Source organism: Python bivittatus, unplaced genomic scaffold (assembly GCF_059951505.1).
Source record: "Python bivittatus isolate LINGU-HERP-01145 unplaced genomic scaffold, Pbiv_v1 ctg000850_np1212, whole genome shotgun sequence".
Classification (NCBI taxonomy): domain Eukaryota; kingdom Metazoa; phylum Chordata; class Lepidosauria; order Squamata; family Pythonidae; genus Python; species Python bivittatus.
This window is the reverse complement of record NW_028277112.1, coordinates 60796552-60812731: the sequence shown is the minus strand read 5'-3', so window position 1 is coordinate 60812731 and position 16180 is coordinate 60796552. Positions and strand designations below refer to the sequence as shown.

At 38.5% G+C, this 16180-nt stretch overlaps 1 protein-coding gene across 2 annotated transcripts in view; it reads left to right on the top strand.

The window, feature by feature from the left end:
* The window catches only part of SLC44A1 (solute carrier family 44 member 1), an 82492-nt gene extending 66928 nt beyond the window's left edge, over positions 1-15564 (top strand). Inside the window, exons 10-16 of one of the 2 annotated variants that reach the window (XM_088130111.1) lie at positions 1050-1215; positions 2935-3091; positions 3981-4064; positions 5199-5336; positions 8743-8979; positions 10151-10231; positions 11947-15564. In XM_088130111.1, coding sequence (XP_087986237.1) covers positions 1050-1215; positions 2935-3091; positions 3981-4064; positions 5199-5336; positions 8743-8979; positions 10151-10231; positions 11947-11970 — 887 coding nt within the window. In that variant the 3' untranslated portion in view covers positions 11971-15564. The other variant, XM_088130110.1, reaches the window with a different exon arrangement.
* Positions 15565-16180: the final 616 nt, after the last annotated feature.

Below are 16180 nucleotides of genomic sequence, written 5' to 3'. Positions count from 1 at the left end.
AAAGACCTTCTCAGCAACCTTCCCCAAACTCTTTACTTCCAGGTAGTTTTTAACTACTTTCAGTAGTGAGAAATATAAGGTTCTACACTGAGACAGGAAAAACCAGAAGCACAGGTACAAGATAGGCAGTGTCTGGCTTAGCAGCAGCACTAGCAAAAAGGATCTGGGCATTTTGGTAGACCAGATTAAGCATGAGCCAGCAATGTGCTGCAGCTGCCAAAAGAGCTAATGCAGTTTTGGGCTGCATCCACAGAAGTATAATCTCAAGGTCACGGGAAGTGATAGTACCGCATTGTGCTGCACTGGTCAGAACACACCTAGAATACTGTGTCTAGTTTTGGTCAACCCATTACAAAAAGGACACTGAGGAACTGGAAAAAGTGCAGAGAAGAGCGACAAAGATGGTGAGGAGCTTGGAGGTTACATCGTATGAAGGGCAGTTAAAGGAACTTGGTGTGTTTATCTAGAGAGAAGACTGAGGGAAGACATAATAGTCTTCCAATACTTAAATGTCACAGGGCAGAGAGGGTAGATGTCATAGGGCAGAGAGGGTGGATTTATTCTCCAGAGTAACCAAAGGTAAGACAAGAACCAATGGGTGGAAGTTCTACAGCTTAAAATAAGGAGGAATTTCCTGTCTGTGAGAGCTATCAAGCAATGGAAAAGCCTGCCTCCTGAAGTCATGAGTGCCCTATCAGTGGAAGTTTTCAAGAAAAGATTGGACAGCCATTTGTCCAGGGTGGTATGAGGATTTCTGTACTAGGCAGCAGGTTGGCTTAGAAGACCTCCAAGGTTCCATCCAACCCTGTGATTCTATTATTCTAACCTGTTAGCTTCTTTTTAATTTTTTGTACTATTTTACTGAAATGTTTTTACCACACTGGTGTTTTGAAAGGCAGCTTGTATATGATTATTTTATTTGCTTATAAAAATGCCCAGAACAAGAATAACTGTGACTCTTGCATGGGGTACTTTTATGCAAATATTAAAAGGGCAGCTATCTCATAGACTTAATATTTTAAGACCTTCCTGCCTTCCTTTCCTTCCAGGTAGCCCTGTTCAAAATGAACAGGGCTTGGTAGAGTTCCGAGTTGCAGGCCCACTGAAATACATGTGGTGGTATCACATCGTGGGATTAGTTTGGATTAGTGAATTTATTCTTGCCTGTCAGCAGATGACTGTAGCAGGAGCTGTTGTGACATATTATTTTACAAGGTGAGTGAATTTGGGCAGTCTAATCATGAGTAATCCAACTTCTGAAATTTCAAAAGTAACTGGGGATGGACTAGTGTTATAATGAAGTGAAATGATAGAATGGAAGAAAGGGAAATTCTCACTTTACTTCAGCTAATTTTGAACGGGGGGAGGGGAGAGGAGCTCTGGAGTGATGCTTTGTTTCCTACGGCCTTTATAGTAAATAAAGAGTGAATGTATCACACTCTGCTCATAAATAATTCTGAGGAGCTAATTCTTCAAGAAGTATCTATAGGATTGTAGCTGTATTGGTGCATTAGGTAAGTACAGAAAATCCTTACCCCAAAATTGTTTTGATCAGGAGTGTTCCTATTTGAGGATTTTGTATGTAGCTATTTTGTGCAATGTTTCCATAATTGGAGGATCATTAGCAGGAGCTGCTGTCATCTGAATGGTTCCACTCCAAACCCCAGCTTCTAGTTCGTAACAATCTAAGGTTCTTGTATCTTGACAGTTTGGACCAGCTGCTATTCAGTGTCTTCCTTCCTCAAGCTAATGGAAGTTATCTTGGGCTTGATGTTGAAGGCCCTACCTCCATGTCTGGGGCCTCATGACTCCCATGACAATGAAAAATGTAATTGTTCCAAATGTAATTGATCTAATGCATGTCACTGGAGGAATCCCTAGGATATAATTGGCTCAACACGTGTATAAGGAGGATATAAGATTTAGTTTTCCCACTCTGCAGGAATATAGCCTTGAAGGCAGGAGGTTTGACATTTATTCCCCATCTTCTGATCAGTAGCTGAATCTGTCAGTGATTCAGAAGCCTCACTTTTTTGTGAGGCTTAGATTATTTGTAGTTTATTCCCTGCATGGATAAGAGACAGATTGAAATGGTCCCTACTGGGCAGACTAATAGATTTCTACACTTGGGGTATTCTGACTGGCAATCTTGACAGCTGTCAAATGTCTGTTTGTCCTCTGGAAAGTGAAGCTCTTGATATGAATGCTTTTCTGATCCTCTTTTTCTAAGCAGACCCATATGACTCCCAGAATCACTTAAACTGAGAGCAATTAAATAAATGGAAAGGTAGTTAGATCTCAAAGAGATGGAAGTTCACCATGAACTTTCATCCAGTCAGGTATGATGAAAGCCCACCCCAAGAAGTTCTTCACTTCTCTGTGGAGCTTTTCCAAAGGTTTTTTTGAATCTGGCCCAGGGAAAGATGTAAAATCCTTACTGTAAGTCAGTTCAAATATAAAATCACATATACGTTTCATAAATTAAACTATGCAGTTGATACATTTATTTGTAATCAGTGTGATTTTTCTGTCTTCTTTGCTGAAGTGATCAATCCAATCATTTCAGTGCTTTCTGCTTCTCAGATCAAACACCACTGCGTAATTTGTTGTCAAACATTTGCAGTCATTTTGCTGGCCCAAGCCACTGCTTATTCCCAAGCAGAGGTCAAGACTACTCACTTTCACCACTGTACTTGAGTGATGTAATTATTTTTCTTACTACTTTATATGCCATTTTGGTTGTAAGAAAAGAATTGAACCAATATCTCTTCACCCCTGACAAAGATTACATTTACAGATTTAGGGCCCTGCAAAATTTAGTCCTGGAGCTCTTCACAAGTTAAGATGCCACCTTAGTAATGTCATTGCCATCTACATTTGCCTATAAATGCAGTATACTGTCACACTTTGTAATTTTTGCGCTTTTCCCCACAGAGAAAAACGAAATCTGCCATTCACACCAATTCTGGCATCTGTCAATCGCTTGATCTGTTACCACCTTGGAACTGTAGCTAAAGGGTCTTTCATTATTACCTTAGTGAAGATTCCAAGAATGATTCTCATGTATATTCATACCCAAGTCAAAGGAAAAGTAAGAGAAAACTAAGTTTGCTATATAACCAGAAATGATGAAACTATCGGGGGCGGGGGGCAAAAAAAGAGCCATGAAAAATGCTCTGGCAGATCAGAACAGAGACCCATGCAGTCAGTTCAGCATTCTCATGCCGTTACATGACTGCACTGCTTAGCGACAGCAGTTTCGGTAATACTGGTTGTGGTCATAAGGCTAGGACCTCATGCTTCTTCTGCCCTGCCGCGCTCACCTCCACTTCAACTCCCCAACCTGCCTATCTCCCCCCCACATCTCTGCCCTTTTGGCTGCCCTGCACTCTGCCAGCCCTGCCACACCCAGCTGACTTTCGCCATCTTCCTCCCACTGCTGACAAGGCACGCTTGGCCTGGCCCTTCGCAGACGGGGCACGCCTTGTCAGCAGTGGGAGGAAGAAGATCACCTGTACAGCAATTCTATTTATAAATTGTGAAAGATATTTGGACATAAATTCTGAACAGTATGCCGAGTAGATCCTTAAGACCTAACCTGGTATTAAGTAAGCTACAACCATTTCTGTGGTTAGCAGCCATAACTTTTATCATCATTGCAAGAATGGGAATTGTAGTAAGTGCCAGTAGTCCCCACGTATAGCCAGGTTCACCCAGAGATTTCTCCCTATAAGTCTATAAACAGATTGAGTTTGCATGGAAAGAAAAAGCAGCTGTTTTGCATATGTGATTTGGCTTTATGTAACATAACTGTAAGAATCATTAAATGAAAATTAGGTCTTGAAGTGTCTACAAGAAAGCATTTATATAAAACGAATCCTATATTTGAAACCTCATCTAAAAAGCATTCTGTGCTCTATCACAATGCAATTTCTTCTCCCCCCCCCGCCCGCTAATCATCATTATTATTATTACCTTAGGAAAATGTCTGTGCTCGATGTATTCTGAAATCCTGCATTTGCTGCCTTTGGTGTCTAGAAAAGTGCCTGACTTACTTAAATCAGGTAAGATCTCTTACATTTATATTTAAAGCAGAGGATGAAATAATTATCCTTTGGTGGTCAATAGTGCCTTTGCTGAAATTAAAATGCAAGAGGTTCCTTGGAAGAAAATAAGAACAAAGGTGTGAGATTGAATGGGTTGATCACAGAATGAACTTGTTACACAAAAAGTAAAAACATTTTTTTTCATGTTTAGATATCAATTTTGAAAGGAAAGAATTATAATCTCTCATATCCTTAAAGGACGCCTTCATTGAATTACAGTGGAATTAACTATAAGAAAACCCAAAGATATCCTTTGACTGCTATATTGTAATTTTTTTTTTTTTGCTCTAATCCCATTGTGTTTGCAAGTTTTATGCAAATGCTTGTGTAATTATTTTGTTATATAATTGTCACTCAGGTCTATTCAGCCTATTTGTCCTGTTTTTTTTCAAAAATAAATTCTTAAATAGAAAAATAAAGTTCAAACCCGTATGAAAAAATTGGACTATATGCTCCTGTGCTTCAGTACTTTAAAATTATTAATATCCTTCCCTCCCTCCCTCCCTTCCTAGTGTACAGCTGTAATACAGTTGTTGTTGTTTCTTAAATCATTTTGCAGATACTAATCAAACATGTGCAAGATTTTGTTAACCAAAAAAAAAAAATCCTTTTGGGTCAGTCCCAAAGAGAATTAGTACGGGCATTACACTAATTTATGGTTTATCCAGATATAAATGAGTTTAGCCACATCCCAGATTTATGTCCCTGCTATCTGCTTGTATCTCTTGCTGCCACTTGCACAGTCATTCAACCACAGTCATGGTTTCTGAAACAGACTTGTTTATGCTGACGTAGTTAATGATAAGTACAGTTGGCAACCTGAGTAACATGGTAAGACATTGCAGGAAGAACAGAGGAACAGAGGAAGAACAGAGGGGATATTGGAATTGCATCACCTTGGCTGTTCGTATCTTGCTAAAACCTAATTTGGGCCATTGATCAGATTCATAGAAATCTTCTCTGTTGTGATAAAGACTCAGTGGTGAGAGATATTTGTCAAAACTAACTCTAATGTGAAGATCTTAGATAGGAAGAGCTTAAAATTTGAGTAGAAGAGGATCTAACCAATACAACGGTGTCTTTCTTGCCCAGAATGCATATACAGCCACAGCTATCAACAGTACCAGTTTCTGCACCTCCGCAAAGGATGCCTTTGTGATACTGGTGGAGAATGCGTTGCGAGTGGCTGCGATAAACACAGTGGGAGACTTCATGCTCTTTCTTGGAAAGGTAGAATTGAGTGAAAAAATGTCAGGAGCCTTCTCCAAATGCCCTTCTTTATTTTGACTCAAAGCAATACATATGCTGTGATTTTAAAAACTAAATCATTACAATTGCCTATATGCTGATTTTTAAATCTGTACCAAGGTTGATTGGATTATATGTGAGGATTCCAGTACTGATACCTGTTGGTATCCAGTGAATTGTGCGCAGTGACACTGCTTCTCCGAGCTGCCTTTGTGTGGAAAAGAGGGGTGCTCTGCCTTGATGCCCTCAGCCAAAAGGGTTAAAGTGGCTGCTTTGTGGAAATGTTTTCAGCACATGCACACAGAGAAAAGAAAGGCCAGTGAGGTGGCCAGTTTGACCCAGTCAAGTGGCTCCAAAGTAGGGTGCTGATTCCAGGAGTCCTATCAGTGAAATCTGGATTGAAATGAAGCACCTCTTGTGTCTTCATAATGGCCTATACTAGGCATAGATGTTCTAAAACAGACATGATGTTTACTTTGCTGTGTCGCATAAAGTGCTGGTGTACCTGCTTCTGCAGTCTGGAGCAGTCAGCCACCTCACACAGAGTACATTTCAGCCCGCCCCACTCGGTCCAGTAGAAGGGGCAGGTTGCAGACCCCACTGGTCAAGGAATTTCGATTGGTGGGGTCTAGGCAGAGGGCCTTTTCTGCTGTGGCTCCCGCCCTATGGAACATCCTGCCTCCCGAGGTCCAGTGTGCCCCCTCCCTCTTGGCCTTCAGAAAAGGGGTTAAATCCTGGCTCTGCCAGAAGGCCTGGGGGCCGGATGGGGGCTCGCATCTGTGGAGATGGCTGGTGGAGTGATGGGTTTGGTTCCCCCCCACCAGCATCTTGAAGGCTTTAGGGCTAAAATTTACAGGGGGGGGGGGTTAGGACATTTTTAATGTATGTTTCTATTTTAATTATTCGTGGATTTTAGCCATTGTTGGAGGGATTGATTTTTCCTTTTTTGTTATTGTGAGCCGCCCAGAGTCACCCGTTGGGGGAGATGGGCGGCATACAAGTTTAACAATAAATAAATAAATTTCAGCAAGGTGTTTCAAACAGCGTTCTACAGAACCTTAGGGTTCTGGAAGAACTCAGTGGGGTTCTGTGGGAGACAAAGAACAACAACAAGAAAGTTCACTGGAATACAGCCAATGATCTATCCTAGAATTTCTGGGGATTTTTTAAAAAACTAACAAATTTTATGGCCTGAAAAAGTTTGAAAACCTCTGCATTACACTATCCTATTATTGATATACCCAAAGTTTATCTTCTGTTTAAATGAAGCAATGTGGACAAATGTATACAGCTGTTAAAAGTATATCCACACCAACAAGGACTCCCCCCCCAACAAAAAAAAAAAAACTCTGTGGGCAAGATTCAGTTAACTGTGATTCATGGTCAAATGAATTCAGCACTTGACAATTACAGGTTCACGTGCTGCTCATTGTGGTCTTATATTTTGCTTTCTTTTTTAATCAAGAAGCGGAAGATGAGTGACTTTTCTCATTTCAAATAGGGAGAAACTGACCAATGTGTAAGAACAAGACCAAGGTGTGGTGTAAGAATGCTGAAGTTAAAGTGAGATGTGAAAAGGAGCTGTTATTTACATATGTACTTGAATGCTAATGATTTAGGCCTGTCCCATCATATGCTTTCTAAAATTCTAATTGGATCAGTGGTGATCTTAATGTTTGTCTCTAGATCAGTGTTTCTCAATTTTGGCAACTTGAAGATGTCTGGACTTCAACTCCCAGAATTCCCCAGCCAGCTGGCTGGGGAATTCTGGGAGTTGAAGTCCAGACATCTTCAAGTTGCCAAAGTTGAGAAACACTGATCTAGATAATCAGAGAACAAGACATGATTTGGTCACACATTTAAAAACACTTTTCCTTTAACTGAAAAGCTTTATTACGCACCTGCCTTGCAAGACAAATACATCTAAAACCTCCATACAGCATTGGAGTCATAGTTCTGAATTCCTTTCTTTCTGCTCATGGTGGTTAAAGAATTGACGCTGCAGCCAATTAAACTTCCAAGTGGAGACTTTGTAATCCCACAAATAAACTAAGTAGTGAGATAATCATTAATATATGATGATTATATAAATTGAGATAATAAATATAACGATAAATAAAATATGCTGACCATAGTTGCACACTGGAGTATTAACTTAGAATTGGATTTGGCATGTGCTAAAAAGGGCAGGCAAAGAAACGGCAGGGGAAATACATATTTCAGATGGCTGCAACAATGAAATGATGAGAAATACTGGAACTAGCACTCTCATCTTTAATTCCAGCTAACCACTGTAGCAGTGTCTGTAATCACTGTAGCAGTATCAAGCCAGCCCAGCTCTGTTTTTCCTTTTTGCTTAAGCCAATGTTCACACTGATATAGGATGCAAGGATCTATTTTCACACATATCGTTCATAAAGAGCATGATTCATACTTTGAAAATGCATTTGAAAATCCTTTTTTCAAAGCTTGCATTTCTTGGGTAGGTGAATGAAATGTTGAAATGGATCATATTACTTTTCTAAATCATATACTAGGAAATTGTGCAAACACAGAATTAAATTAACCTTCCATTTGCAAACAGTTGGAAGAGATTTGGGAACTGGTCTGGCTTTAGTATTTCCAGAGGACGATTCAGAAAATAGTGCAGTAGTTAACTAGAAGACTCTCACACACACATTGCTCTTGCTGTTCTAGCCTTCAAGCCTTCAAGTAAATTTTAGTTGGCCTTTAGTAATCCTCAATTTCAGTTGAGAGGTTGTGTTTTTTTTAAATTGCATGCTCCAATTGTTTGGAAAAAATATAATGAATCTCTGTACTGTAAATTTTAAGAAAAATAATTACCTCCCAAGAAAATTGCTATCTGAGGGGTGATCCATAGCTAGCACTAATTACTAGGAAAGAACCATTATTTTATTAGAATTAGAGCTTGGATTAAATTTAGTTTAGTTATAGAAAAGTCTGAATTAATACATATTTTTAGTTCTGTTCCTAAAAACTGAGATTACCCATCATGGATTCTTCTCCAAAAGTACAGACAGATCTTTACCCAATCTGATGCCTTGCTGTGTTGGCTAGAAATGATCAAAATTGTAACCCAATTCATTTGGATACTCCTGTTTAGAAAATCTTCATGGGTATAATGAAGTTCCTGATCCAAATTGTTATTAAAAAGTTAGCATAACATTGGCAAGAGAGAGAGAGAGAATGAATAAATACTTCACTGTTAAAGTCCATTGTTATTAAAAGAATAGTTTAGGCAGAGATTTGATAGACTTTAGTAGCTCATGATATTTTGGTCAACTGAAGCCTGGAGGTGAGGTGACCTTTGGCAATCAGCAGTTTCTTTGCTCTGTGCTTTCTTGACTCTGCTTTCTTGTCTCCCTAGGTCTTAATAGTGTGCAGCACTGGCTTGGCAGGGATCATGCTGCTGAATTACCAGCGGGACTACACAGTATGGGTGCTGCCCCTTATCATTGTCTGCCTATTTGCATTCCTGGTTGCTCACTGCTTCCTGTCTATTCATGAAATGGTAGTGGACGTCCTTTTCTTGTGCTTTGCCATTGACACCAAGTATAATGATGGCAGTCCTGGAAAGGAGTTCTACATGGATAAAGTCCTGATGGTAAGTTCCTACTTATGTTTATGTATTTCTGCACTCTCCTAAGTAGGAGGAATCATTAACTGCAAAACGATACTGGTCTAATTGACTGTAATAAAGTAAATAAATAAAATAAACTGCAAAACGATGGTTGTTGAATGTTGTTTCCCTTAGGAACTCTGTTTTGAAACGTTTGCTAGTTTATTTGCTGTAAAGGCTATTTGTTTTCATCCCACACCATGTTGGAAGGTATTTGACAAGCTTCCAAATAATTTTTTGTTTTCTACGGTCTAATGTAAAAAGCTTACATTCACCCAGAAATGTCTTTTCCATGTTGCAGCTGCCTGCACTGCTGAATAAGGAAACTACTCTTCAGATTGAGTAGTTTGAAAAAGAGAAGTGATGTAGGCTCTTTAGCATCAGCTAGATGCTAGGCTCTTTAGCATCAGCTAGAATTTTGGAAAAATACATGGCTTTTCAGTGGTCCTCTTTTGTGACATATATTAGAAGCTACTTGGGTCTCTAGACTACATGGAATTGTTCAATGCAGTGTACATAGTGCTCCCTCTTCCTGTTTTCTTCCCAAAACAATGCTATGAGGTAGGTTGGGCTGGAGAGAGAGTGAAGTAAGACTTGATGTCAGTCCAGCAACTTAACCAACATACCACGCTTCTCTCAGTAAATATGTAATAAATAAAATAATAAATGTTAAAAAGCAGAGAGCACTAGAGAAAGTGCATCAGTTATAGGATCTGTTGCTAGAGCATTAAGCCGTAGTTTGGCATTTTAAATAGGCTAATCCTTTCATGTGGTCATCACAAGGGTTCTGCTGGATAAATGTCAAGGATCCACTGACATTATTACTTCCTAGCAGCCAAAGGAAGAGAGCCTCCAGTAAGTGCATCAGCAGCAGGCCATTTGCCCGGACAACAAGCAAACCCTGGGAGGAAGTTGAAGAGTGGAAAGTCGGTAGGGAACAACAGCTTAGTTGCCCAGGCAGCAGGGAATTTTTATTGTCATGTTTCGGAACTGGTGTCTTACAAGATGGGGGAAGGTATAATGCAGCTATCATAAGGGCTAGCACTTCATTAAAGCCATAATAGAAAAGGAGGACTTCTTCTACCAGTATTTAGGCTCCAAAGATAGTCTATAATGCAGTATTACAGTAGAGGATTTTTCCCCAACTATTTTTCAGGAATTTGTGGAGAACAGCAGAAAAGCATTGAAAGAAGCTGGTCGGGGGGGTGGACCTGAAGGCAAGGAGCTCAAACCAATGGTAGGTCCAAGAGAAGAGGTAGCTGCTCTTTTCCAAGAATTTCATTTGTACTTCCTGTCCCTTTCTATTTTCACTGACTGTGCTTCTTCAGGAGAAGTGTTTGTCATTTGTGTCACTCAGGATGTTCTGCTTTTTCTGTTTGTGAGCTTGCCTATTACCTGGATGGCAGAGTTTTTGTCACAGCTGAGACCACCTCCCATAAAAGTAAGCTGAAAGGAACTGTATCTTCATTCCTCTCCTGTGTTTATGCCACCAGGGCTACTACTAGTAGTCACAGTATTCTAAGGGTTAGAAACATTAAGGTGAAAAGTGCTTATTTCAAGGGCTTGAAATATCAGACATACGAATCTATCTCTGGTGTCTCTTTCATTGCTCTGTCCCGCTAATGAAATTTTGGAAGACACATGAACCCTCACTGCAAAGAGGGCAAACATTCACCACCAGATCAGTGATTTCCACTCTGCTTGCAACTGAGCCTCTGATGTATTTGGTTGGAAAGCTCAGAGGTGAAAGGAAATGGTTCTATCTAATTCACTTTCATATTTATTTCCATTCGTATCAACAATTAGACTATGGATGTCTTTGAGGGGATGTTTTGCTTTGATGAAGGCTTGAGCAAACCATCTTGTCAAAGCAGAGTGCATCACAGCTTTGCCTCACTGAGGCATGCTGCATTCTCTTTGCAGCGCAGGGTCTCTTTGAAACAAATAAAAGCAGCCATATGTAGTCTAATAAGCCATTTATTTAGGCCTCAGTTTTAAGCATTCTCCACCCCACCAGTAAGGCGATGAATACAATTACTCCTTTCAACCTGCTAAATTAGGTTTTTCCTAGTTCTGCTTCTTACGACTTCCCCCTCCCCTTTCTTTATCATTGTTCCTTCTATGCTTTATGGCTGATGAGTAAATATATAACCTAGGCTTCCTTGGTTTGAAGCACTTCCTTGCTTACAACTGAATATCAGTAACCCAGAGACAAGAACAAGTTCAGTAACGTAGCATTATTACTGTACTTTGTAGTAAGATCGAAATCAAAACATGTATGGGCATGTGCTTTTTTTCTCTCCATGAATCAGCACCCTGCTTTGGAGGCATTGGGCTGGGTCATACAGGCCTCTTCCCTGCTCTTTTTCCCTCTGCAATAACTGACTCACATGCAAATGTTTGCAATTAAAATGTCCAACGCCAAACGGTCAGACCTACAACCTGTTCTCTGTCATCCCAGAGAGAACGTCAGAGGCTGAACAGTCATCTATCTGTTGGGGATCTTTTAATCCTGCACTGTGGGCATTCAGTCTGGTGGCCCAAATGGCCCCTTCTGGGATCAGAGCCACACAAGCCATCCTAAATTCCTTGAAAGAAATGCAGTGAAATGAATTATCATAAGCAGCCACTCAGCAGTCCACGTCTGTTGAAATGTTGTCTAAAGCTTTCAAGAGGGATTAGTGCAAATGTTTGAATTTTAAACATTTGCACCAAAGAAATGGACTCTTCTTTTTCTCCATGTATCACTGCTATGATGTGTGTGTGTATTTGTTTTTAAAACCTCCCATTTTCTACATTTTTTCCAGCAATGAAATGTAGTATTGTGCCTGTTCAAAATTTAAATGCAGTTATAATTTTAAAATTAGTATAGTTTCTTAATTATGCTTTTGGGTCTAGAAACATAATGCTTAATTTTTAACCTTTTTTTCTAATTTATAACTTCTTTTCTAGGCCTCTGGAGCAAGTTCATCTTGAAGTTCGTCAGCTGTTATGGAAACCATTGACATTCCAAAACAATATCTATTTCTCTCTTTCTCTTTCTCTCGCTATCTCTCTCTATATATATCTATATCTATATTATTTAAAAAGCAGCCAAAATCAGAGAAAAGGAACAGGGATTTAATACTTTTTTAATGATTATTTTTGTGAAACATGTACTCTTTTCATACGGGTGGCTTTTACAAGCAACTTTTATCATTGTTCCATTTAAAAAAAAAAACATTGTGGTTCGTGGCAATGTTATGATTGTAATCTGATAGAGAGATTTCATAATTTGGAGGAGAATTCCACAATATTTACAAATAATGATGCAAGATTTTCAGATCTGGAATAACATAAGTAGGTCAAGTAATTTCCCCACATTTTCATTTTTAATTGACATAACACTTTAGAATTTAGGGGGTAATGACTGTTCTGGGAGGAAAAATCCTTCATTAGAATGTTTTTTATTATTAGAATCAAAATAGATAATATATTAATCATCTTGAATTTTGTTGCATCTTTGCAATGGGATACAAAGAGAATCAAGTAAGTTCAGCATATTCAGATTTTTGTCATTAACCCATTATACAATTTAACACATTAAAAAAAAAAAAACAACCCAACTCCTCAGGTATTTAGGTATTGAGACAGCCCCTGAATCTGTGAAGGACAAACTAAAGGTGTATGAGGAAGAATGAGTTTTATATGCAACTTCTGTCCTGTGTTATCTTATTTTCCCTGTTAGGTTTAATCTTGTCCTTTGTTGTTCAAAGAAATGTTATTTCTTTGAACTAAGCACATTCTTCACATAAACAGTTTAATAACAATATTCTGAAGCTCAGCCTTAGATATGCTCCATTGTTGTTCATCCATGACAATATGGAAAGATTTTGAGAGTAGAGACAAACTGTACAACTATACAAAAAAAATTAAGTACTGTAAGTTGCTTGTGTTTTTATTATTGTTGACCCCATATCTGGGACATATTTCATTATACATTTGGTAATTTAGTGGAGTACAGTGGGAAAGAACACATAAACATCTTTTTGAAATGTCACTGTCTTAGTATGTAATGTAGGTCTTAGAGTAGTCTCTGTATATTCATGATCATGGGACCTGAGAGCCACATGAATACTTCAGAAACTTCCAGAAAGCAATCTCTCTCTCCTATCCCATCTTCCCACATTTCCAGAATAAAATTTTGAAATTCTTTTAGCAACAAGCTAAATACTGAGGCTCTTGCCATCCTAAAAGTTTGTGCATCTTGTAGTGAGATGTGGAGAATATCAGAACTTCATGGGCATGGGGAAAGTGATTAATTTTCCTCTGTGCCAAACTAAGATTTATTTGGATGGTAGTAGCATTATTGTTCCAAATTTATTTGGCGGTTGGTAAGTATTTTTTCAGTTTTTGCTGCCAAGAATGCAAACTTAGAATTCTTACATTGAATCTTGATCTTATATTGATATTATTGGCCTTTTTTTTCTGTTCTTTTCCTGATAGTATAGTATCTTAAATTTGTGGAAGGGCAGTCCATCCATTCATTCAGATGATAAATGGTTAATGAACTATTCAGATGATATTTAATAATAAATTTATATGAGGAAATTCTACTGGAGATAAAGATGTTTCTCTTTAAGGCTGTATATCAGCAAAATTACTCCTCTGTGCTTAATTACCAAATGTTATTTCACTTGTCGTAATAGGTTACCAGTCTTTTCTCCTCTGAGATATAGGCATCTTTTACTTTTATATTCCCTCTTTTTACTCAGTCTAACCAATGCCTCTGATCTTCTATTCCCTTCCCAGTTTCATAAAGTAATGGCCAGTTAACCCATTACTTGCATCCTAACAGATCATTTTACTCTTCCATCATACCCCTATCTCTATCCCGTACCCCAGCAACTTGACTGCAGTAGATATTCTTATCTTGGAGCTTTACTGGGAGAAAGTAGAAAAGTAAGTACAGATAGGAGAATGATTCAACAATTCTTACTATGAATCTGTGCTGTACTTTAAATCTCCATCTCCCTTTCTGCACAACTCTCATTCAACACCCGTGATAGTTGTTTGCTCTTGTGTCCAATTTGTCTCTTATTCTACTGGAAACACATTGAAGTCTCTCTAGGGTTTTTTGATATAAAGTTATTTAGGACCCTCAGGATACTCTCATATTAAGCATGCATTCCAGAAAGCACATCTTGGTTTTCCTGTGATCATGTTGGTTTCTGGATAGAAATATGAGAAGGCCTTCAGTGCCACATCAGATATTTGAATGATTGATATGTAATGTGTATCTACGTTCCTAAAGTATTTAGAAATTGATATTGAAACATTCCTGACAGTGGATTTTCTTCATGCCCTAATTTCGTGAAGCTTCTACCTTTTGATAGCTGGGATTGTTTTCCTTTTTATCCACAGCCTGTCACTTTTAGGGTATTTCTTATTGTTTCCTTCTGATATGTTCTGAAGGCTTGATCCATATCTCTCATTCATTAGAAGGTTGACTCTTATTCTGTATCAGCTTTCTAGGCAATTGGGATGCTTTGAGATACAGTCCTTGAGGTAATCAACTTTTTATGTTAGATGGTCAAATTATAACATTGTAAGTAATGGAGTAATTGAGGAAGCAGTTGAGAAAACTGGCTGCTTCTTTTGCATGGGGTCCATAAACAGGAGACAAGCTAATAAGATTGTTCCTGATTGTCTCACCAAGTCATTATTCACAGAAAGCTAGCATGATTGGGCCAGAACAGCTACTCTAGACCTTTAGTTTATACTTGCAGGATAATATTTTTATGGAGAAGCATCCTGCAGTTTGAAGTTATAGCCAGGAACATGTTTCTGCTTCTGGTCTTTGTGTAAGATCAAGCCAAAAGCATGATTGGTAAACCTTGCTTTCCAGAAGGTTCCAGAGTTTGACCAGGCTCCATTCCTATTAATATGAATAGCCAGAGACCTCTGGAAGAACTTCATTGCCTGTTGGTAGCTTTCATTTATCAAGTAATCAGTTTTGTGTGTTAAATTCCTTTCTTCATTCTGAAATTTACTACGTAATGAATGCTAATATTTCTCTGTTTGGCTTGATGTAATGATAAATGCTTATAGTGTAACTGCAGAGAATAATTTCATGATCTGTTTTATGCTATATATTCTTTTGTTACAATTTTTTAAAGAAACTATTTTTGTTAATATAAAACTAAATATTTCAGAGTAAAATTTTTAAACTTTATTGCACTAAATGCAGACGTGGAGAGAGAAAAGGAATGCCTCAGTAGTTGACTCACTCCAGAAAATCTTTTGGGAAAAGAGCTATCGCTCTAGGTAAGCTTAGCTAACGGTTATGAAAATGGGTGTAGAGACAAGGGGTCTGGCTACCAGTGTTTTTATAATGGCTGTTTTGATTCTGTGCTTCCTTTCAAAGGATGAGACCTTTTGAAACTGCTGCTGAATGAAACATAGCATTCTGTAATTAACTGGTGGTCTTTGCTGTGTAACTAAATGCTTCAGTTAATTTTTATAATTCGTATGACATCTCAATCTTTTCAGACTACTTGCAATAAAATTCAGGACAGTTTAAAAGAAGAATCTTTTCTCAATCAGTCACACAATCCAATTATGAAACTATATTTTAAGTTGAGCAAACTAGATTAGCCTCTGTTCCTGCTAACATGCTGATTTTACCAATGTGAATAATGCCATGAAAACTTCATTTTAGGACAGCTGACACGAATCAAGGTTTGAAATGCATGTCTTAGCAGGAACCAAGGTACTAGTCTAGGCTTAAACTAGAGCACTGCTTTAAGTCTCTTTTAATGTAAATATTACATGTTACTGTAATGATATTTGGAGGAGAATTATGAGGAGGAGCCTTAATATACGGGAAAAAGTTCTCTAGTTTTGCCCTGGCACTTGACTTCAGATGTAGATTGCTTAAGTCACTGAAGTGATAATTATAGTGAAAGAAATCTGGATTTAGCAGATTGAAAACCACAGAAATTGGACCACAAACAGAAAGGGAATGGCAGGACACTTAGGTGGCTCCTCCAAGATTATCTGCCGTTGAGTTCTACTTCAAAAATGACTCAAGATGGAGACCTGGACTAGACTCACCACTGACATCATCACAATTCCTGCTTTCCCAGGCTCCACAAACTTGTGTTCCCTGCTTGCTGAAACCTTGAGAAAAGAGATGCTTTTGGGT